The sequence below is a fragment of the Ips typographus genome, linkage group LG14 (genome assembly GCF_016097725.1).
Source record: "Ips typographus isolate SLU linkage group LG14, UJ_Ityp_2.0, whole genome shotgun sequence".
NCBI classification, from domain to species: domain Eukaryota; kingdom Metazoa; phylum Arthropoda; class Insecta; order Coleoptera; family Curculionidae; genus Ips; species Ips typographus.
Window position 1 is genome coordinate 1,114,610 of NC_138435.1, and position 22,095 is coordinate 1,136,704.

Sequence of the window (22,095 nt, forward strand, 5' to 3'; positions counted from 1 at the left end):
CTATTCTTTCCTATTGTTTTATATTGGTCACGTGACACTTTACGACAAACTTGACTTTTGACACTGACGTTATTGATACTTTGGTCAGTGTGATGTTGAATGGTGTTTATTTTCATTTTAATATCAATTTTAGCTCTTATAACTTACAACTCAGTTTGTAACTGAATTGTCCCGGTTTTGGACGTTTATGTTTTTCGTTTCCGTCCGCCGTAAATAACACGACATGGCTGAGCTGAGTGCGGTAGTAAAGCCCGTCGACTCCATGGAGTGACGAAAATAATGAAGAACTTGAAAAGTGTATCTGTTCAAGTGCTGGACAGTGATATAGCCCTTCTGTTGCCTAATGGTGTTTACCAAATCAAACAAATGGAAACCAAGTCGTCCAGGCTAAAGCAGATTTGCTTGTTTTGTCTCGCACTGTGCCTATTTGGAATCTTTGGTTTTGGATATTTTTGTCCAGAAAAAGTAAGCAAACAGAGAAAGTTTTCAGCCTATAAATAGAGGGTTCAAATTTATCTTTGTATGTTTTGGAGTTTTTTTTTCAAAATTTAGAAATATACAGGGGGCCTGTGAAGCTATTCTTAACTTTAGACCTTGATCTGTCAAAATGGTAGGTGGTTTGTGATTGGTTCAAAAAAATAGCAGCAGGCTGAAATTTTTTTGACCAATCACACTGCATCTAAATTTGACAGGTAAACATAACCTTCAAAAGTTTGCTGAAAATTTTTAAAGTAATAAACAGCTTATTTAGCATAATATAACATTACAGGTGTGTGCACTATCCTCAAGGGATGCGGACCACCTGGTGAACGATCGTATCGGCAAACCTCTTCTCCTAAGAACGAATAAGATCGGTTTAAGTTATGAAGACATGTTAAACGACGATTTTGCCTTCGACATGGACTCGCACGACGTAATGGTGTTTCTTCACATGCAGAAAACCGGTAAAAACTCCAAAATTCTAGCTTTTCTTTACAGCAGTTAAATTAAATAAGTCCAGCTATATTTGGAACGGAATTAAAATAACAATTCTTAGGAACAGGCAAGCAGCGTAAACTGGATTATATTTTTGCCTTGAAGTTTACATTAACCAGTTCAATTAATAGTTATTTGTGTGTTTAGTAAGGCTGCAAATAATCGCGACCTCATTAAATGTATGTTTTACCACTGCCTGTTTGGTTAACCTGCTCAAATCGATAAGGTACTAGATAACTTGTTTATTCAACAATATTTCCTGAATTTTACAAGTGCACCACTATTACCTGGAACTTGAATCAAAAATACCACTTGAGTTCTATGAAATAATTGTTTGTTTTAATGTGATGTGAGAGCATTTTTACTGTCCTGATTTATTATTACCTATTCTTGTTGTAATAAAAATGACATTTATACTGTCAAATGTTATATGCCAGATGCCTCTAAATAGTCTAAAAACCTTTTGGAAAGGTTCTTTAAGGTTCCAGACTTCTTTTTAAAAATGCTAAAGTCAAACAAAATATGACTAAAAGGTTAATTACATTTTTGATTATGACGTCATTTCCGGTTAAACCAGAAGCGCTAGAAAATCGTTGGATGCCTCCATTAGTGTAGTTTAATGTCTTGTACTTAATAAAATGTATGCGCGACTTTACGGACACACTATGTATAAACGTCAATGTCTTTCTTCAGGTGGTACGTCATTCGGTAAACATTTAGTGCACGATTTGGATTTGAAACGACCGTGCAAATGTCCACTGACACGGAAACGATGTTACTGTTTCCGGCCTCATTCGAATCAAAGTTGGCTGTTTAGCCGTTACACGACCGGATGGAAGTGCGGGCTGCACGCCGATTGGACGGAGCTGACCAGTTGCGTGGACGAGAAATTGGACGAATTGGAGTACGTGGTGAAGCGTCGGTACTTTTACATTACGCTCCTGCGCGAACCGGTGGCTAGGTTTGTTGGTTTTTTTTTGTTTTAAAAACCCCAGTTTGACTGGTTGTTTTGCAGGTTTCTGTCAGAATTCCGGCACGTGCAACGGGGGGCAACTTGGAAGGGGTCAAGGCACTTTTGTAAAGACCGGGCGGCCACAATGGAAGAAATACCTCCCTGTTACCAGGGTGACAACTGGGAAGGAGTAGAATTGGACGAGTTTATTAATTGTGATAGTAATTTGGCTGCTAATAGACAAACACGCATGTTGGCCGACTTGGAATTAATTGGTGAATTAGCTTACTCACTAACAAGTTTTTTAGTAGTAACAGTGTGAATTACAGGGTGTTACGACAAGACCTACATGCAGAAAAAAGACCGTGACCGTATAATGTTGGCCAGTGCCAAGAAAAACCTACAATCGATGGCTTTTTTCGGTTTGACTGAATTCCAGAAAATCTCCCAGTACATCTTTGAGGAAACTTTCAATTTACGGTTCGCCATCCCGTTCGAACAAAACAATTCGACAGTGTCCAGTTCAACGATTACGTCTCTCACTCCAGGCCAGGCGGCCAAAATTGCCGAACTGAACAAACTCGACTTGGAGCTGTACGATTTTGCCAAGAAACTGCTGATGGCCAGGTTCGAAAAGCTCAAAACGCGCGACGTTAACTTTGAGGAGCGTTTCAGTCGTTTAGGGGTTTTGAACAGTAGAGTCAGTCAGTCCGCGTTCGATTGGGACAGGACGGACGACACGTCCGATCCGGAATAACTAAAATATACATTTGATCTCAACAAATAAGACGATTACGTCATTAACATCACTCAACGAACTGGTTACGGCGAATACGCTGGACTAGTGCGTACTTTTATCTTGCAATTTCTAAGCAGCTCTTAGACAATATAATTCACATTAATTTAGTAAATTAAGTTTAACGTGTCATTTTCTGTACTTCAAGACTGGATAATCCTTATAGCTATTTGTGATACGCGCAAACCATGTTATTTTTTAAGTTAACCAGGGTTAGTGCCCTGTTTTACAGTGGCATTTGTATTGGAGCTGGCATCAGACCAAAGACTTTTATCGTTTTGATTTATATAGTGCAATTTTAATTTGATAGAAGAATATTTCTAAGATTTTTATTCGACGACATATTAAATACGTTTTTAAGAAATTGCGGTTTTTTTTGTTCCTTCACGCAGCTGTAAAAAAAAGACTTAGGATATATATAAAAGTGCAGTGTTAATAGCGCATTCACCACGAGTCAAGATTTTTGTATTGGTAATAATTTGCAAGTGAAAAAAGTACTTTTTACTGCGTGACAAAGCTGAAACTCGGTGATACCAAGCGATAAATTACAGGCAACTCATTTCGTTCATTGGATTGTAAACAAAAAAGTAGATTTTAATTGATACTTCCAAAATTAATTTTAATATTAAACTCTATAAAGTTCATTGGCGTAAGCAACCATGTATATAGGTAGTTGTATTTCTGGTTGCATACTAGTCTCCCAATAAAATATTAAGAAAATGTTTGCTTTACTTGCTACTAAAAATAAAAAACTCCTGATTTACGGAAAGTCCAACATCTAAAAGTATACACAAATTTTCCAAACTGTCAGTGCTGGTAATAAACTACTAAAACACTTACCATTTGGGCTAGAATTGCTTCAACATGATCCAAACCAACCTGGTGTTTATCTTCAATTTGCGCCTGATAACAAGCTCTAGCGGACGCTTCTATTACCATGATTCTGGCAAGCTCAGCCACAACCTCTACAGCGGCTTCGGATATTTTGTTTTTAGGATTCGCTCTGGATTTCAGTATCTCTCTAACAACGTCCTGTGTAGTTGGTCAGTAAAATTAGTGCCGGGCAAATGAAGCGTTGAGCAATACTTAACGTGTCTAAAAGTAGTGTTGATTTTCTTGTCGAGGGCAGTTTCCTCCTCCATTACGGCTGTCTCAAAGAGTTTTCGAATAAAATAAGTTGTAGTTTTGGTTATTTGAAATTTGAATTTAAAATTATTTTTTTTAGGTTAAGGGCATAGTAGTCTTCTTCTTCTTTTGGATGCTGTCGGTTGTCAAATAAAACAACTCTGATTAATTAAATTTTAATATTCAATATTAAACAACTATTATACGCACGTACACGTGCAGCATTTACGTAAGTCTTAGTACACTGGGTAGTTTGTAAGCAGCTTAAAGGTGTTTTTTAAGACCAATCACACACTGTGCTCCGTGGAAGGAACAAAGCAAATGTGACGTCACAATGAGGCCTTATACTTCACAACCACAAGTCACACCTCAAGTTTTGATTAGTCGCAACTATTTAAATAACCAATTAATTTAACAAATTATTATTGGTCTATTTGTTTCATTCAATTACTCAAAGTATTGGCGGTGTAATCAGTAATCACCATCAGTAAATAATAGGGTAAAATAGAAAATAAAAAAAAGTGTAAAATACATCCAACATTACACATCAACAACTTTAAATGGAAGCATATATAACATTTATTAAAACTTAATTGATTATGGATTATATTTAGCGTAAATCTCTTCTAACATCCAACCAATCGTTTTACTTGAACGAAATTCTAAATGGAATTGACTGGCTTCGCGTTATTTTAAAATTAATTTACCCTTAGAGAGATTTATGATTTTAATAATGATAATGCCTAATGACCCGTAAATATTATTTAACGTTTAATGAAAATTAATTATTAACACCTTTTAAATTTTAACATTATTGTATATACATATTATACCTGTAGGTTTGTATGTATCGTAGGCAAAATGCTTTTTTATATATGATTTTTGTATTTATAAGACCAGTTTTTTCTTGTATTATTGTCTAAAAAAACCTATTATGCACTAACACTAAGATAAAAATCAACAATAATTTCCAACAATCATAGTTTCAGTAATAAAAAAGTACTGTTCACTTTAGAATCCTTTTACGATTCCGTAGGTCTCCAAAGTGCACAGAGTCAAATAGACAATCCATAGAGAAAATAGAACGAAACTTGTGACGTACTTGAGTGTGACTGGGCCACCCAGTTCGCCACCCACATGCGGCGATCTCCTGACGAATAAAATGAGAATGGCGACCACCGCTTCGCTACAGAAGATCGTGACGGAAAACGCCAAACTGCAACCAGGAATGAATCTAGTACTTTAACGTTTTGAAACCGCTAGATTTCACTTAACCAAAGATTAGATGGATACATGGTGAAGGAGAATCTATGTACATACAAGGTGTCCCAATAACTCGTGCATGCTGGAAATAATTTTCAGATTTTGGAGTAGTCCAAAGTTTGCTTTGAAAGAAATAAAATATCTCGAAGGCTGATTGTAGAGACTTCGTTTTTGCGGCATTTTAAAAAGCATTTTCTGTCCTGTAGAGTGTCCCAAAACAATGTTCCATTTAGTATTCCGTCATTTCGATAGAGGGCGTTTTTACAAAAATTGCACTTTCATCTTATATATCTCGAAAAAATCAAATGCAATGGTATAGCTTTCTAGTACTTATTCCATAAGCAATCAAATTATTTATCGTGTGAAAAAAAATTTTACAAAATGTTTTCAACATTTTTTTTTTCGTTGTCTCAATTAAAACGGAATTTCGTGTATTCTTAACAATTTTTCAATAATATCTCGTATTACAAAAGTGATAGAGTACTGAAGTTTTCGAGAAACAGCCGCGTGCACGGCTTAGTGGAACACCCTGTACAATAACGTAACCACTTAACAGGAAGTATCTGGACAAATGGTGAAGGAAAAGCTATTTACAAGACCGTAACCACTTAACAGGAAGTATCTGGACAAATGGTGAAGGAAAAAAATGTTTAGAAAACTAGTAATCGCTACTGTTAACAAATTCGATGGAGATGTGAAAGTGTTGCAAGAGCTCAACTTTAAAGCCCTCTAGCGGCTAAACCACGACACTTATCAACCCAAGTTGGGGTATTTTTGGAAAGCTCATTTCAATGGCTATCCATAGACACATAAAAATCTTACAAGAGTATACCAAATAAGCGGGTTATTTAGGGTTGAATGTAAAAGTGTCCCAATTTTTTCAGTCAAAAATGAAGTCTTCTCTAGAATAGAAGTGTTAAATATGTGAGCTCTGTTCCGGACGTTTTCAACCCCTTAAAAATCATGATTTACGTTTGCGACGAGGTCAGCCGCGGTCATGACTGGATTTAGCCGGCTATTTGATAAAAGCCGACGTGAAAAATGTTCTTGGAAGAATATAGGAGGGACGTGCATTGTGTGGGGAGATCTTTGCCTGTCAGAGGAGTGTCACAGACCTATTTTATCTCCGCTTTCGTTCTCGACTGGATGATTTATTACGGCAAATAATAGAAACTCACCTTCCAGGGTCGACGTTAAAGTCATTTCCATTGCAGGCGTGGTAAACGGCCGCAATGGACCAGGCCACACCAATCCCAAGAAACACGTTAACTGCATTACTTCCTGTTACATTCCCAACACTGGCATCTGCATGTTTGTCATTGATTGCGGCCACTTTGCTTGCAAATGTATCTGAAAATTTCAATCTCCTGGGAATTTATGGATTGCACAGAAAGAGAGATAATTAAATTAATGTTGTGACGGTTTACCGCACACACTGCAGAACATTAATTCGTCGCTGTCCTGGCAAAGATTAGGATAGATGAAGGTGGTCTTGGACGTATAACGAGATGAAAAGTTATTATCTTGGTCTCATTAAATTTTCTGTGGCGAATAAGAAAAAACTCATTCATCAAAATCCTTTAAGAGATTGAAAGCTATTAAACGGCATTAATAGGCAATCTATCAGCGCGATGGAGAGAAAATTAAATTTTTTCACCCTCCATCCATTTATTATTGAACTGCGAAGAACTTTGAGGCGACAAAAAGAGGTTTTCCCGTCTGGCAATGTAAACTTTTCGCGTTTGAACAGTGACGGTTCTAGTGTGGTTTGTCAAACATTCCAACTTTCCGGTTTTTGAACCAATTGATTTGTAAGATGGCAAAAAAATCAAATCAATAATAGAGCTATATTGGCTCGTCGTTAAAGCTTCGGATCGCATAAAACTCTGCGGTCTTAATGCAATATATGTCCCATATCACTTTTGATGCTTGAACCCCTTAAATAGGAAGTTTTATGGCTACATTCTTTGCAGCCATCTCGGAAAATTGCCTTTCTTATTTCCAGTTTTATTATAAAATATAGGAATATAAGGGAGGTTATCAATGATAACAGTGGGTGCACCTTTACCCATTTGTATAGCTCAAATATTTCTCTTTTGATCACTCTGTAAATGCCAATTCTCACTTTCTTCGAAACAGAGTGCTCAGAAACAAAAAGTAACCTAACCTAACCTTAAACGTTCCTGAGATATTGAGCAAAAACGGCAAAAAATGTGAGTTAACTTTGACGCCCTCTAGCGGCTAAACGGGGCAACTTAGCCGTACCTGCTCAACGTTACGTGAAAATCTGCCTTTTTTTATAGGGTGTGTTTATACAGGGTGTTTCAAATAAGCAAGTTATGGACGATTTTTTGGTATCAAAATTGGAAATTTCTACATTCGAGAAGGGTGATCAAAGTAGGGCTGCTAGAGCAAAAACAATTGAATATCGATCCAAACATTTTACATCAAGTAGGCCTAGAATTTGACGTAGATTCCAAAAATCGAATAAAAAATTATAAGTTTGGTTTGTTGCCCAAATTTGGGACACCCTGTATATACTGATGAATTATCTAGGAACAAAGTATATGCAAATATCTGCAAGATTCATATTTGGTATTTTTTTTTATAAAATGAAAATTAAACAAGTTCCAAGGATGTTAAAAATTCAAATTCATTATTCTCTTTTCACCACCCTGTATAGTGTTTTTACCTAAAACGTCCAATAACTGAGTTATTTACTGTTAAAATTGAGTCGTTGGTTGTAAAGTTTGATTTTGACAGTTTTTACTGTGACAGCCCATAACTCTGTTATTTTGACAGTTACAGGGTGGTTCAATATACCAATTTGTAGCCCATAATATTGTCTTTTCATCACCCTGTATAAATACCCTGTAATGTGAACACGTGTTGCCCAGAAGGGATAAATTTATAAATATTCTTTTTGCAAAATTCATATTATTTGAAAAGTGTTGAGGTTAGGTATACAACATTTTTCAGACAGTTTCCAATAATTTTCCGGAAAAAATTCAAAAAAAATTCGATTTTTAAATAATTGTAATTGTAATTATTCTAAGCCTGCAATTTGTAACACCCTGTATAAAGTTTGATTGACTTGGTTTTGGGAGGGAAAACTTTTATATTAAAGTGAAACTGGCAAATTGAAGAGCAATTCACTTTCATCTCCGTTAAAGGAAAATCAAAAAAGCAATTCATTAGTGCGTTTCCCTGGTTAAATTAAATGCAACTTTAGACCTTGCTAAGTTGCTAAACTTACCGGGAATGCTAGTTCCTAAAGCGACAAACACAATAGCAGTAACAGAGTCTCGAATTCCTAATGTGGCTCCGAAATGCGAGGCCACGTCTCCAATAACTGCGGTCACCACTCCTATGCAGAATATCGAGACGACGAAACAAAGATAACCTTTAAAGATATCTGAAACGATTTACTTATATTAATCCATCCCCATTTTCCCCGGAGTTAAATTTACCTGTGGGAGGAACGAAAGCAAACAAAATCTTCCAGAAAATGGTTAAAAAATGCATGAAATAGTCCAGTTTTGAGGGCGCTTTCTGGTCGTCCTCATCGCTCGAACTAACAGTAACCGCCTCAATGAATTGTTCTTTCCACGAGGACGTGCCGATTAACAAAGAAGCGTTGGCCCGTTGCACTAATCTATCCACTGTGTTCTGCGAAAAAAAATTGTTGAATTGATGATTTCACTTGGAAGAACCTTTAGATTGAAACACTTTCTTGGCTTTAGCTGGTTTGCATAGCAATTTGTGTGGAATCGCCCAAGGCTTACCATAAAATTCAATATGCGATGCTCTCGCATCTAAGACTCTGAATTTTAGCCAGAATTACCGTCCATATTGTCTAACTAATTCGTAAGTCTACTATCCATTTATTGGCCAATCACAAACTACAAACATATGTCACAAACTGTCAAAATTAACATAACTCCAGTTCTAGAGATGATTTGCTCTGAACTTTTGAACAAACATACTGTTTGCCCTTTAAGGTGTTCCGTAAAAGGCCAGATACAGTTCTCTGGCTAGCGTTTAAACGGCTTTTAAGATTCAAGCCCCCCAAATAACCATAAATTTCCATATAAACTGCACTTGTCGAAAAAAAAAACGAAATGCACATGGGACGGCGGGAATAGAGGTCGTCAGGGCGTAAATTTACTTTAACCGCAACTGGAATTGGGATAATCCATAACGGATTAGTACGTTTTGGGGTGAAACAACCCTATTAAAGTGACCGTCGACACGGATTTGTACTTAAGTACATAATAACTGGACTAATTAGAAATAAGTAGTGTTGGTTCTTGCACAAAGTCAAATTTATAGAAAAGTACACCCAGGAGACTACTTCTGCACGTGATTCTTGTATTGCTTAACATCAAAATACCGGAACAGTTTCCTGGTTTACTTTTTGTTAAACTAATATAGTTTTAAGTTTAGCCCGGATATGGTAGGGCACATTTGGGTTAAAACCCCCCAATTCACAAGTCTGATCTTGACCGTTCAACCCATCAAAGCGTGACAGGACATTTGAAATGCACTTAAAATGGTTAAGCAGCCATTTGAGACACTCACCTTAAACTCCTTGCTTTCTTTAATCCTAATTTGTGCCCTCGTTATGTCTCCCAGTCTGGGTTTGCCCATTATTGCTATCTTTTCCCTTTCCGTTCGTTCCTCGGGCGATTTCTTTTCCGCATCGGCCGCTAAACTGGCTACTTCATCTAAAATATGTAAAATGTTCGGTTAATTTTAAGTTAGGCACAGAACCCCCTTAAATAGCCAAGGGAGGCTCTTTAGGGACCAATAAGGTCACCACAGAAACTCTACTGAACCTTTTATTATTAAGGGAAACATTAAGGAGATACTTAGATTAGGTAAAGCATGCACTTGTTGTCTAAGTCATTTACGTGCAATCAGTGCAAGAAAACAAGGTTTTTTAAGATGTCGCAACTTGACAGTTCCTATTTTGGTCTCTATGACAGCTAGGAGGTTCTTTCAAACGTCAAAATGTAGCCCAATACTTTTGCTTTCCTTTGTCACGACAGAGTTTTTAAGAAAAAAACACTCTCTTCTACAGATTTTGAATATAGAGAAATTACCAAAGAAAAAAATCCCTTTTTCTTGTCCTTAATCTGGCAACCCCGATAAACGTCAACTTTTTACAGAGTTTCCCCGAAAATCAGACCAACTAAAAACCATGCAAAACTGCTTCACCACTTAATCAATAAAGTGAGAAAACCAAAAAAAGCATCATTAACTAGTGGCTAACTACACCTTCCCCTCCCACCAAAAAAATCAAATTTGTTAATTGATTTTATACGAAAACCATTACATTTGCAATCGTGCAATCTTTGAACGTTTATTAAGTGTGTAAAAGTCAATTAAACAGAGTGAATAGAAGTGAGAGCGTGTTTTTTTTTTTTCGTTTAAATTTCCTGAATTTTAGACTAGAATATGCGATTATGAACTTGTTAGTGTCCTAATAACTGTAAAATCTGGGAAGCAAGGTAGGATTGTAATAATTTAATTTTTAATCTCTATAATTACAACTAATCAGACAAATCTTTGAGCTGTAACTAGATTAGCCTGTAATCAGATGACACTGATGAGAGTTGACTACCAGGATTTTACAAATTGACATAATTATCGTGAAGATTCAATATTTCCCACTTTTCTTTGTACAATAAAATCGTTTTGTCGTATAAATCAACCGTAAAATAAGCCAAACGTTGTTCACGTCCCATTTAATGTTTGCGCAACCCATAAACCATTAAAGCCTGAAATTTTATACCCAATCTTACAAGTAATATATGTAAAAACCATAAAATTTGCAGATTTTAATGTCTGCTCCACATAAGAGATGATTATCACCAAAGAGGCTGTAATAATGCTCTTATTGGCTACTCTGAGCCTTTCAGTAGGTAAGTGGTTAACCAAAGTGTGTGTGAAACACTCTGAAAGTGGATTTTTCTAAAGCCAAATCGAAACAATTCGAACGAATCGTGGGAGGTGAGGCAACCACAATAGAGCAATTCCCGTACCAAGCAGCTCTGTTACTAGATGGCGTTCAAATATGCGGCGGTACCATCATTAACAATTATTTAATAGTCACAGCCGCCCACTGTTTGGACTCTACCGTAGTATTGAACGTCAGTCAAGTGAGCGTGCGCGTTGGATCGTCCTCATGGCGCACCGGAGGTCAACGAATTGCAGCAGCCATGATTTTCTTGCATCCACAGTATCGCGTTGGTATCACTGATTATGACATTGCTGTCATTTCTTTGGCAGAGTTTATCACCGTTCCAAATGCAGTTGGTATACCAATGCTCAACAGTGGAGAGTCTTTTCCAGTTGGTAGGTACCAAATTGCATTATATCAACTTCTTTAAGAATATCTTTAAAAGGTACTCAAGGTTGGGCCACTGGCTGGGGTTTAACCAGTTCAGGAGCCAGTTCACGTCCAGAAACTTTAAGGCGAGTGGCACTACCGATTTATGACCAAACACTATGCCAGCAAGTGTACGGCAACATTATAACCAGCAGAACCGTTTGTGCTGGTTATGCTGCAGGAGGCCGAGATGCCTGCCAAGGAGACTCGGGCGGACCTTATGTGATTAGTGGAAGACTGGTTGGAATAGCTTCCTTTGGATTTGGGTGTGGTCTACCCAACTTTCCTGGTGTATACGCCAGTGTGGCAGGACTCAGAGAGTTTGTCACTCAAACCACAGGAATATAAATTTTTGATTTTCTCTGAATAACTTATAGGCAACAAAAACTTGTAAAGAAATCATTAACCTAACCTAACCTAACCTAACCAACAAAAAGGTAACAATAAATCTAAAAAAATTAGTTGGAGCCTTACTTCAAAGAGTTACTTACGTACTTAGCATGCAAACATCACACAGGCAGATAGTGCGAAGAGAGAGAGAATTGAAATTTACACAAAGTTAAGAAACGTTAATGAAAATCGCTTACCTCCAGACATTTGTGGCTCACCCAATTGGACGTAAAATAGTACGTCTTTTTCGTAACTGTCCTCTTCTATTATGGTCAGTGAGATGATTTTTCTAAAATAAATAAAAGAAATTGTATAATAAAACTTAACTCACTAGGGTTGATTGATTAACTGGTAGGCGTTTAACGCCCTTATTCACCTCCTGTTAATCCAATTTGGTTGGAATTTTTTGTTCGGGTGACAGAATAAAAATGAGCTGGGTTTTATCGTTTTTATATTCCCTCGCTTTTTGTGTGTATTCAAATTCATTTTACTGAAAATGTTATGCCTGTGGGGCAACAGACACCTGATCCAAACGAAAAGTTAGGTTAGGTTGATGTTAAACACTGAAAATTAAAGACAACGTATTTGTTTTATGGGAAAAGCTAAACCAGAGCAGGTAGCTGCTCTAGAGCAAGGTCACTTAAGCCCTGCTCTCCACAACTACAGAAATAAGAAAAACCTTTTAAAATATTCTAAATCATTCATCTTAATACCTTGCCATGTCGCCATCTTTTGAATCCAGGTTTCTTCATAAAATAGGAACCCCGCCATTAAACCACTAGCTAACACGTTACTGGAACAGCTTAGTAAGTGCTTTAATTCCATTTTTAGTGGCAAAAACGACTTTTTTTATTGAAATTATTGTTGTTGAAATACAAAACGACAATATGGCGGCAGCCAAACTTGGGAATGCTGGGTAATGGACGCTAACCAATCAGAAGACGGGAATTTAGTACTGTCAATGATGTGTCGATACCGGTGGTCGATACTGTCAGTCGATTTTGCTGTAAATAGCACACAATTAATCACGTTTTAGTACTAATTAAGTTTCCTATTTGGAAAGTGGGTGCAAAAACTAAACTATTCCCTTTGTAGTCATTATACACGACCTACGGGTGTATAACCAATAATTTATCGTTCAGTATTATTGTCAATTGATTTTTCCCACTGATTTGCGTTGCTTTAGCACGTCACGTTAGCTTTGAGATCGACGATAAATGAAATATGACATGGAGTAGCCGTTAGGCCTGAATAACAAGTATGGGCCGTGTGCGTGTGTTTTCTCGATTGAATATTCATTAACACTGTTTGGATTCGACCGTTGATTATTGCATATGATTCAGCTAGAAGATTTTGTAGCCGAATTAAAAATTAAAATCGATCTGACATTGACCACGCTAGGTTTGCGTCCATCACTACCCCAAATTGACAGACGGCCATATTAGCTGGTGACACTGACACTAGATTTAAACATTTTGAGGTTAACTGCGTGTTGTAAGGGGGTTCCCTCAGTGAATTTTACTGAAAAAAGCTACTTTAAAAGTGTGTCTGCTACTAAAACCACTACTAAAGTAATAATTAAAGTATCCTGGTGACGTTACGGGTAGTGGTTTAGTGCGTTTGTGCATAGTTGAACTCAATAGGAAAGTTGCATGGACGCAACAACATTCTCAAAAGGTAAGCTTCATTGGCCTATTTTGTTTTGATTCTCCTCAATAAAATGAAAACCAATACCGGAATACAAATATATATCTCAGTTGAATAAGGGTAATTAATTTCCTTTTGTGTACGAATTACCGGAAAGGGAAAAGCCCCGGCCTAACAAAACGCCCCAACTTTTGTTTGTTATCCTAAAAGCGACAGGTTTGAAGTTGAATACACAATATTGAGCCCGTTACATGTTTTTGTTCTCTAGGAATAAGTGTCATTACAACTTAAATAAGGCCCTTCCAAGGCTTTACTATATGATTACCATAATAACGTAAACCTACCCTGTGGGACCTGGTCGCAGACCTTTTGAATAACCTAATAATACAAGGGCTTATAAATAACAGTTTGGGGTGTAACATATTAACTGTTCTTATTGTTGGTTATAGTTGTGGGTAAAACCGTTAATTAGAGAGCGCTAAAGGAAAAAGGGTTTTTCTTAATGAAACCTGACATGGACAGAATAGGATGAAGCTGTAAATCATCTATTAATTGATTTTGGGGGGTTTTAATCGAGTCTGCGTGCACTAATGAGGCTGAATGTTCAATTTAGTAAAGCGATCAAGATTAGGAGTTTTTTTAGTATTTTATTCTGTTGTTTTTTTGTCCCACTGATGTTTCCTGTCACATTTCTATTACGACCTCAATAAAACCGGAATCGTATCCGTGTAATAAATCCTTCCTGGGGTACAAATTTATAATGAAATTCTCCGGCATCCATTTGGCAAATACAAAGCGAAACCGGGATAAATGTATATTTCCCAGTTTTCCCAATATCCCTCTTGAAATAAGTATTTACAATGAAAAGATCCCTATGAACAATAAGTCAAAATTATTCTTTTGCCGTCCCATATAGTACAACTAATTGGAATTGATTTTAACTAAAATGGATTGCCAAGTGGAATAATTGCAGAGGCTTCGCCTAATCGATAAGAATGCTATGTTTGCTTGCACTTTTGGCCGGTTATTTCGCATTTACTGACTCCGTTCTGACTGCTAATACCGAAAATATCTCCGGAAACTTTGAAGCCTTAAGCTATACGAAACTTCAAGAACAAGTGGCTACAAGTTTGCATTGTATTCGCTAAAACTTGGTGATTAATGGTTTCGTTTTTATTCAAAATATGCTGAGGTGTATACACAAAATAAAGTCTTCATCCTCTAATAAATTGGTTCAAAATAAGTATGGAATTATTCATGCACATTGTTGCCAGAGGGTCTTTTTGGATTGGCAAACTGAGACTCCCAAACATTTAACTTCCTACACACGATCACCAGCAGAGCAGAGAGGGCATAATGTTGGCTTTCCACTAGGGAAAAGAATTATTCTTTCCTTCACAAAAAAAACTCCCTGGGACTGACATAATTTGTAAACACAACTGTCAAACGTTAAAAACGTCAATAAAAAAGACAATAATTGATTGATCATCAACCTTGAACCCATCAAAGAGTTTGACGTGCATAATTTACGATGAGGACTGATCGATGGCTTATTTACTACTTTGTGCTAATCAATTGAATTTGTTGTGTAAACTGTAATCAAATATCTTCTTTTCCCAAAATGTGTACCGATAAAATGAATTCGCATCAAGACTTCGTTTACTGTAATTTAGGCTTTTACGGCACACGTGAATAATTGAGTGTTTGGGAATTAACGTGGAAACGACGTCAAATCGATAATATGGCGTGTTTTTTTTTTTGAAATGAAGCAAATTAAATTTGCGTGCTAATTTCCTTCAAGTGATCACGATTTTTGTTTGATTTTATGTTGTACAATATACAGGTGCAAAAGTTACAGTCTGAACCACACATTAATAACAACTTAGCTGCCAAACTGTTTACCCTAAAATATGCTTAGAACTGACAAAAAATGATCTTGGATGATGTAATTTAGCCAAAAACCGTACTGGAAATACCAAAGCTTGTGTAAATCACACAGCACTGTTCCTAGTTTGTGATTGGTCAAAAAAGCAGCAAGCAAGCTGAAAGCTGCTGCCTTTTTGACCAATCACAGATGTCGATTACTGAACATTTATTATTTGTAAGGGCAACATTTAAAATGCTAGACATAATCTTTGTGAATCTAAAAGATGCTATTATTAATCTCATCCAATTAATTTAAGATTCATTAAAGCAGTGATGACAGAGTGGATTGCCTAGCCTAAAATAACAATATGAGAAAAAACAATTTTACCACACTAAATCAAAATTATAACTTACTCGGATTCGTTGTTTTCAAAAATCAGCTCTCCCTGAACACCTTCGTACTCTTTTCCACTTTTAGCGGTACCATCTTCGGTGTAATAAGGTAAAACGACGCGTCCTCTAGCGCCCGAACACCGAATCACTTTCAACTCGTACGATCCGACACTCTCGACCAGTTCGTGGTTCTGCGCCTCGAATTTGAACAAACCACCATGATCATCGTCTAGAATTATTATGGTGGCCAACATGGGGGAACCCAAACAGCCACTAGGTTGCGTCGAACACAGTCGAACGTAAAAGTGTTCGTCCGGTTCGAACACGTCATCGTCGATCACTTCTAGCACGACGTGTTTCTCTTGCTCGCCAGGATTGAAGTGTATGGTGCCTTTGGCTTTGATGTAATCGCTTCCAGACTGAGCGGTACCATCTTCGGTGGTGTAATCGACTGATAATGGGGAGTCCAAGTCGCCAGTACGAACCACTCGAACTTCAAACTGGCCGCAACTTTCCAAGACCGTGTATTTGCTGGGATCAAAATGCACTCTGGAACCGCTTTGCGTGAATTCGTTGGTGCCACTTTCGCGTTGTAGCTCGGCTTTGATTTCGCTCAAGTCACTTTGGGCTCGTTCGGAGATTCTGCGCATCAAATCACCACTGCCCATTAGTTTTCTGGTGGCTTGAATTCGGTAAAATGCCCTGGACTTGGGTCCCTTATTTAGTAAAATTTCATGAGCCATTTTCTCCAAAACGTCGATGTCAGTGTGAGGGTATTGCTGCCGTAAATCCTTCAGTGTAGCTATGTAGTCTTGTTTGATGTCTTCGTGGACGTCATCGAGTACCAGGAGCTCAGAGTGACCCATCTCTAAGTTGTCAGCACCTTCTGCTTGCACTATCACTCCCCGTTTGTTCATTCTGAACTCTTTCGTTATATACTTGTGGATTTTTCGGTCAGCAGCGTAGGCTGTGATAACAGTGCAAGGAAAAAACAAAAAGGTAACCAAACCCTCCCACACTTGGACTACACCAGGTGAGAACACGCTGAGAATAACGTAGAGCCACACGTAGGCAAAAACAGACCAAGTGGCCGTGACAAAAAATACTCCAAGATGTTTGATTCTTCGCACCTCACCGTTAGGAATAACGGAAACGCAAATAGCGATTATCACAAACAAGTTATAAGCTGCTGAACCTACAATGGTTCCTGGACCCAATTCGCCAGCGGTGAATCCCCTAGCGTAGATTTCAATTACGGACAAAAGAATTTCGGGCGCGCTCGACCCTAAAGCCATCAAAGTCAAATTGGCCACCGTTTCGTTCCACACCCTGACGACGACAATCTGTTTTTCTCCGTTCTGCTTACGTACGGACACTTCACGTTCCAACGAGGTGATCACTTCGATAGCTGCCATGAAACGGTCCGAGACGATGGACACGCCGATGAACAGGAAAGCCATGAAGAAGAAATAGAGACATCCTCGTCCGATTTTGTCGAGGAGCGGGACGTTGTCGAGCGGCTGCCAGCAAGGCAGGACCAGCCCGTCGGTACAGCTGATCCTGCTAATGTTGCCACCGTTCCACATGACGCGCTCTCACAGCGTATTTGAAACGAAACGCCTCATAATACGGCGTTAACGGACGTTGCAATAGAACTGAACGGGCGCTCGAGACGTTCGTCGCGACGAAGGCGGCAGCCAAACCCCCTTTTAACACTGGATGAGGAGACGCGCAACTCTCTGTGAAGGCAGCAGCAAAAAAACTCAGATTATACATATGCATAGACATTTATTAATATAGAAGCAATCAGCATGGCTTGTAGGGTACCACATTATGATCAGTTTCACCCCAATTTTTGTGCACTTCAGTGTTGCAAGATGTACAATAAAGATCACCGTCACAGTCTAAACATTTAAAAGTGGCATCATTGTTGCAAAGAACGCACCAGGGCAAATCCGGTGATGAGGAACGCACATCCACGTCATCTTCAGCTTTTTTCGATGAACCTATGGGACATCGTTCCTCTAAAGACACTTCAGCAACTATCTATATACACAAACAATTAATTTCACCAGTTTGGTGTTGGGTACAGCAATCTTACTTTTTTAGTGATCTGATCAACTTCTTCTTCTGAATCCAGTTCTTCAAACTGAGTGATTTGGTTTTTGTATTCTTCACCTTTTAAAACTGCCAGTTTTTGGGCTAATATATCATCTATGGATTGGCTGGATGCAACTGTAGAGTGTTGACTAGGGTCAGAGGGATATGAAACTTGTTTCAACTTCTCTAGCCTCTCTGCTATTTCCTGATCGACACCAGTAAATTCAGACTTTGAAGCCACTTTCTGCCTGTAAACTGTGATTGGATGAGAGGCTGCAGTGTTCTCCATCTCTTCCAGTCGCCTTAAAATCACCATTCAGCCACCACAACAGACACTACTACAATATCTTACTTGACAAATCTATCAGGAGGGATAATTGGCTCGTTGCTTTCAGAACCTTTGCTCAGTTTATTAAAGCACACCCTGCAAACTCTGTACTGTCCCGGCCCTTTGGATGGAATGGCGCATTTTTGTTGAAGGCATTTACTGCATAATAACAAGCCACAGTTTGAACAACCCAACTGAAAAGAAATTCAGTGCTGGCTGCTAAAATTATTTGATAAAGTACAGTTTACCTCCTTACGGAACAGCCCAAATTTAGTATCGCAGTGGTTACAAGACATGGTTCAAGTTCAAGTTTATTATGGTTTTTAACCAAAACATCACTGGATTAATACAGCAAAATGTCCAAATCAGCTGGCGAGGGTGTTAGTTCTGTTTGTCCTCCAAAGACAATGTTTAATCATCTCAATAATTTAAACTCGGTTTTATTTTGTGTCCTACAAATTACTTACCGTTAATTTATTAAAAAGTTGGATATTAATAAAATTTAATAATTTATAAAATACAACATAACCAAAAATTATGACTTATGACATGACATTTATATAAAGTTTTTGACAGTTGCCGTCTAGAGCATGGAAATGAGATAAGGGATACAACAGTACATTGAGAGGTGAGAGGGAAAAAGACAGAAAGATAACAAAAAGGATGGGCAATTAAAAAAAAAACAGCAAACAATAACATGCCACAATTATGCAACAACTAAGGTGAAGGTGTTTTTTCATAGACTATAAAACTATATAGACCCCGCAGGTGATTCATAAATTCCCAGTTTGTTTAGTTCCGGCGCGGCGGCGTAAAGGGAGTCAAAATATGGCCGCCAACTCGGGTAGAAAGACCGATCTTGGAAGTCAATGGAAAGCTAATGAAATGAGCTTTCCATTGATGTATAAAAGTTTATAGGTTGATGGTACGGTTCGGCCGCTAGGGGGCGTCAAAGTTGATTATTTTTTTCTGCACTTTTTTTGGTACACTCGCTTATTCAAATCAAAATAACTCCCTTATTTGGGACGCTTTGTACAAAGTTTTATATGTCAATGGAAAGCTAATGAAATGAGCTTTCCATTGATGTATAAAAGTTTATAGATTGATGGTACGGTTCGGCCGCTAGGGGGCGTCAAAGTTGATTATTTTTTTCTGCACTTTTTTTGGTACACTCGCTTATTCAAATCAAAATAACTCCCTTATTTGGGACGCTTTGTATAAAGTTTTATATGTCAATGGAAACCTAATGAAATGAGCTTTCCATTGATGTATAAAAGTTTATAGATTGATGGTACGGTTCGGCCGCTAGGGGGCGTCAAAGTTGATTATTTTTTTCTGCACTTTTTTTGGTACACTCGCTTATTAAAATCAAAATAACTCCCTTATTTGGGACGCTTTGTATAAAGTTTTATATGTCAATGGAAAGCTAATGAAATGAGCTTTCCATTGATGTAGAAAAGTTTATAGGTTGATGGTACGGTTCGGCCGCTAGGGAGCGTCAAATTTGATTATTTTTTTCTGCACTTTTTTTGGTACACTCGCTTATTCAAATCAAAATAACTCCCTTATTTGGGACGCTTTGTATAAAGTTTTATATGTCAATGGAAAGCTAATGAAATGAGCTTTCCATTGATGTATAAAAGTTTATAGGTTGATGGTACGGTTCGGCCGCTAGGGAGCGTCAAATTTGATTATTTTTTTCTGCACTTTTTTTGGTATTCAAATATTGAAAAAACTCGCTTATTCAAATAATGTATCATGATCAATAATGCATCCCAAGCGTTTTTTATCAAAACAAAACGAGCGAAGGGTGGTTTTTGACTAATTTTGGGGCGCCCAATCCATTGGTGAAATCACTTTTTTGTTATTCCACAAATCGCCAGTGTCTCGAATTTGAGTGACGATTTTTCAATAATATATCCTGTTACAAAGTAGATAGAGTAGTGCAGTTTTCACACAACAAATAAATATGTATAGCAATACCTCAACTTATAATTAATTAATAAATTACAAAAAATAGTATTATCGAGCAAATTACGAGTGAAAATCTTATATAAAAGCCTCAAAGTACAAAAAAAGAGAAGGAAATATGCGTCAAATGTACAATTTGACAACTCCTAAGTCAAGTATTGAAACACAAAAATTTATTTGAGAAAGCGGCAATTGTACAAACACGTCAACCACAAGCAGCTGGCAACACTGTAAAGTTTGATTGACACCTGTCACGTGACCTAAAAAATGTCGTTTTTTGAAAAATCAGTCAATTACATTTAAATCAGTTGAAAAATATAAAATGATAAGAACGTGTGTTTTTTGGACCAAATTAGGGAATCAAGCCTCTTTGGAGCATTTTATTTTTAAAATGGCACAATCACATCACAAATAAATAAACAAAAATCTCTAATTAAGTCAGGTAACAATCAGCCTTTCAGTACGAATCGTCTGGCGGTCGTTGCAGGAAAGTGACAGCGAAAAAATAACACGAAATCACCAACGACAAAATAAACTTAATCAACAACGATCACAATTCATCGTCGAACTGATGAATGTTGTGCAAATGATCACCGTAATCGGTCACTTCGCTCCCGACGAACGTTTCGTGATGCTCGAGCACCTCATCGAAGCTGAGTAAATCGTCGTGATCGTCATCGCTGTGAGCAAACAGGTGCGTCACTTCCTCTTCCGCAATTTCCCTGTTATTGTTATTGTAGTAAATGACAAACGTCAAATTAAAAGTCTTACTCATTGCTAGGGACAATCCAGGACAAAATTTCCTCTCTGGTCAATTGTCCGTCCTTGTTTTTGTCGTGTTCCAAATCAAACTTTTGTTTTTCAGCCAAAAGGCCTTCTTTGGTTAGTTCCTTGCCCCGTTCCCCCACATATTCCTAAACGTCAATTACAATCTGACAATTACAGGACAGGTAAGTCTCACCTGAAAACTGATACTGCCGTCCTTGTCTAAATCCTTATTTTTCAGGGTTTGGTTGAGTATTAAGGGTATCATTTCTGGGTACTCTTCCGGATTTGAAAAAACCTGAAACTCCTTCACATCCAGTATACCGTCCTGGTTTTTGTCGGCGGCATCCCACATTTCTTTGTCTTCCCCAATTAACTTAAAAAAAAATAATTTTGCCCACAAACTAGTAACCATTAAAACACTACTTACATGTAAATTCTCTTCATGAAACTGTAATGACTCATCATCATCCGAATCCACTCCGTAAGTGTCTGACAAGTACTCACTCCAGGATATTCGACCGTCATGGTCTTCGTCAGCGTCTTCCAGTTTTTCGATGGCCTCTTCCTCTGACAACATCCGAAATGAACGAATAATCCAGGCTTTCAACTCATTCCGGTCGATAAAACGGTCCCCAGTCAAATCCATTTTTTTCAACAGAATGCCCAAACGTCTTTTCGCTTCTTCCGGGGGTAAATGGTCAAACTCTTCCGCTTCTTTAGCACTGCCCAGTATAGCTTCATGGTCGAATTGATCGATGTGTTCGCCTAAAAACGGTTTCAGCTGCCTGAGGTTTAAGACAGTAAACACTTACCAGCATCGTCGTAGTGTTTAGGGGCGTAAGCCCCGTCACTTTCCCGTTCTTTGGTTAGGTCATTCGAGTGGCCCCCGTGATGGCTTTTGTGCACCACAGCCCCAAAACTCAACACGACACAATGAAAAAGCACGACAGTTAAACGCATTTTGTTAACAATTCCAACTAGAATTGTTTATTTTCAAATTTTATCAATGTTTATACCATTAAAATGACAGACTTGACAGACTGACAGACATCTTGGTTTTCTGTCAAAACATCACTACCAACTACTAGAATTGTTTGAATGGAATATCAAGGTTGGATCGAAAATAA

At 37.8% G+C, this 22,095-nt stretch overlaps 6 protein-coding genes across 8 annotated transcripts; 2 read left to right on the forward strand and 4 right to left on the reverse strand.

The window, feature by feature from the left end:
• Window positions 1-99: 99 nt before the first annotated feature.
• LOC145737837 (heparan-sulfate 6-O-sulfotransferase 2-like) lies at window positions 100-3,087 on the forward strand. The gene is made up of 5 exons (XM_081992676.1): window positions 100-465; window positions 770-944; window positions 1,669-1,936; window positions 1,991-2,202; window positions 2,257-3,087. Exons 1-5 carry the CDS (start codon window positions 280-282, stop codon window positions 2,682-2,684), a joined length of 1,269 nt encoding a protein of 422 aa, XP_081848802.1. The 5' UTR covers window positions 100-279; the 3' UTR covers window positions 2,685-3,087.
• A 228-nt stretch (window positions 3,088-3,315) lies between these two features.
• On the reverse strand, window positions 3,316-3,949 carry LOC145737847 (centromere protein X-like). The gene is made up of 3 exons (XM_081992689.1): window positions 3,815-3,949; window positions 3,564-3,755; window positions 3,316-3,501 (listed from the first exon to the last, which is right to left on the reverse strand). Exons 1-3 carry the CDS (start codon window positions 3,863-3,865, stop codon window positions 3,484-3,486), a joined length of 261 nt encoding a protein of 86 aa, XP_081848815.1. The 5' UTR covers window positions 3,866-3,949; the 3' UTR covers window positions 3,316-3,483.
• Window positions 3,847-17,527, reverse strand: LOC145737832 (sodium/calcium exchanger Calx-like). Of its 3 annotated transcripts, none has more exons than XM_081992672.1 (7): window positions 15,823-17,527; window positions 12,093-12,184; window positions 9,693-9,838; window positions 8,582-8,780; window positions 8,368-8,526; window positions 6,290-6,461; window positions 3,847-3,984 (listed from the first exon to the last, which is right to left on the reverse strand). In XM_081992672.1, the coding sequence occupies exons 1-7, from the start codon at window positions 17,385-17,387 to the stop codon at window positions 3,945-3,947; spliced, it is 2,373 nt and encodes a 790-aa protein (XP_081848798.1). In that variant the 5' UTR covers window positions 17,388-17,527; the 3' UTR covers window positions 3,847-3,944. The 3 variants fall into 3 exon arrangements, 2 of the variants coding, with proteins under 2 accessions (XP_081848798.1, XP_081848796.1); XM_081992670.1 differs by lacking the exon at window positions 3,847-3,984 and adding an exon at window positions 4,011-5,064 and having other exon boundaries at window positions 15,823-17,524; XR_014180513.1 differs by lacking the exons at window positions 3,847-3,984; window positions 6,290-6,461; window positions 8,368-8,526; window positions 8,582-8,780 and having other exon boundaries at window positions 9,699-9,838; window positions 11,997-12,184.
• Window positions 10,513-11,966, forward strand: LOC145737842 (trypsin-3-like). Its single transcript, XM_081992681.1, has 4 exons — window positions 10,513-10,624; window positions 10,952-11,038; window positions 11,094-11,471; window positions 11,522-11,966. Exons 2-4 carry the CDS (start codon window positions 10,978-10,980, stop codon window positions 11,851-11,853), a joined length of 771 nt encoding a protein of 256 aa, XP_081848807.1. The 5' UTR covers window positions 10,513-10,624; window positions 10,952-10,977; the 3' UTR covers window positions 11,854-11,966.
• Window positions 17,528-17,569: 42 nt separating the features above from the next.
• Window positions 17,570-18,763, reverse strand: LOC145737843 (abscission/NoCut checkpoint regulator-like). Its single transcript, XM_081992683.1, has 4 exons — window positions 18,478-18,763; window positions 18,254-18,423; window positions 17,903-18,203; window positions 17,570-17,847 (listed from the first exon to the last, which is right to left on the reverse strand). Exons 1-4 carry the CDS (start codon window positions 18,523-18,525, stop codon window positions 17,608-17,610), a joined length of 759 nt encoding a protein of 252 aa, XP_081848809.1. The 5' UTR covers window positions 18,526-18,763; the 3' UTR covers window positions 17,570-17,607.
• Window positions 18,764-20,566: 1,803 nt separating this feature from the next.
• LOC145737841 (reticulocalbin-2-like) lies at window positions 20,567-22,014 on the reverse strand. The gene is made up of 5 exons (XM_081992680.1): window positions 21,781-22,014; window positions 21,396-21,733; window positions 21,162-21,341; window positions 20,972-21,114; window positions 20,567-20,922 (listed from the first exon to the last, which is right to left on the reverse strand). Exons 1-5 carry the CDS (start codon window positions 21,926-21,928, stop codon window positions 20,751-20,753), a joined length of 981 nt encoding a protein of 326 aa, XP_081848806.1. The 5' UTR covers window positions 21,929-22,014; the 3' UTR covers window positions 20,567-20,750.
• Window positions 22,015-22,095: the final 81 nt, after the last annotated feature.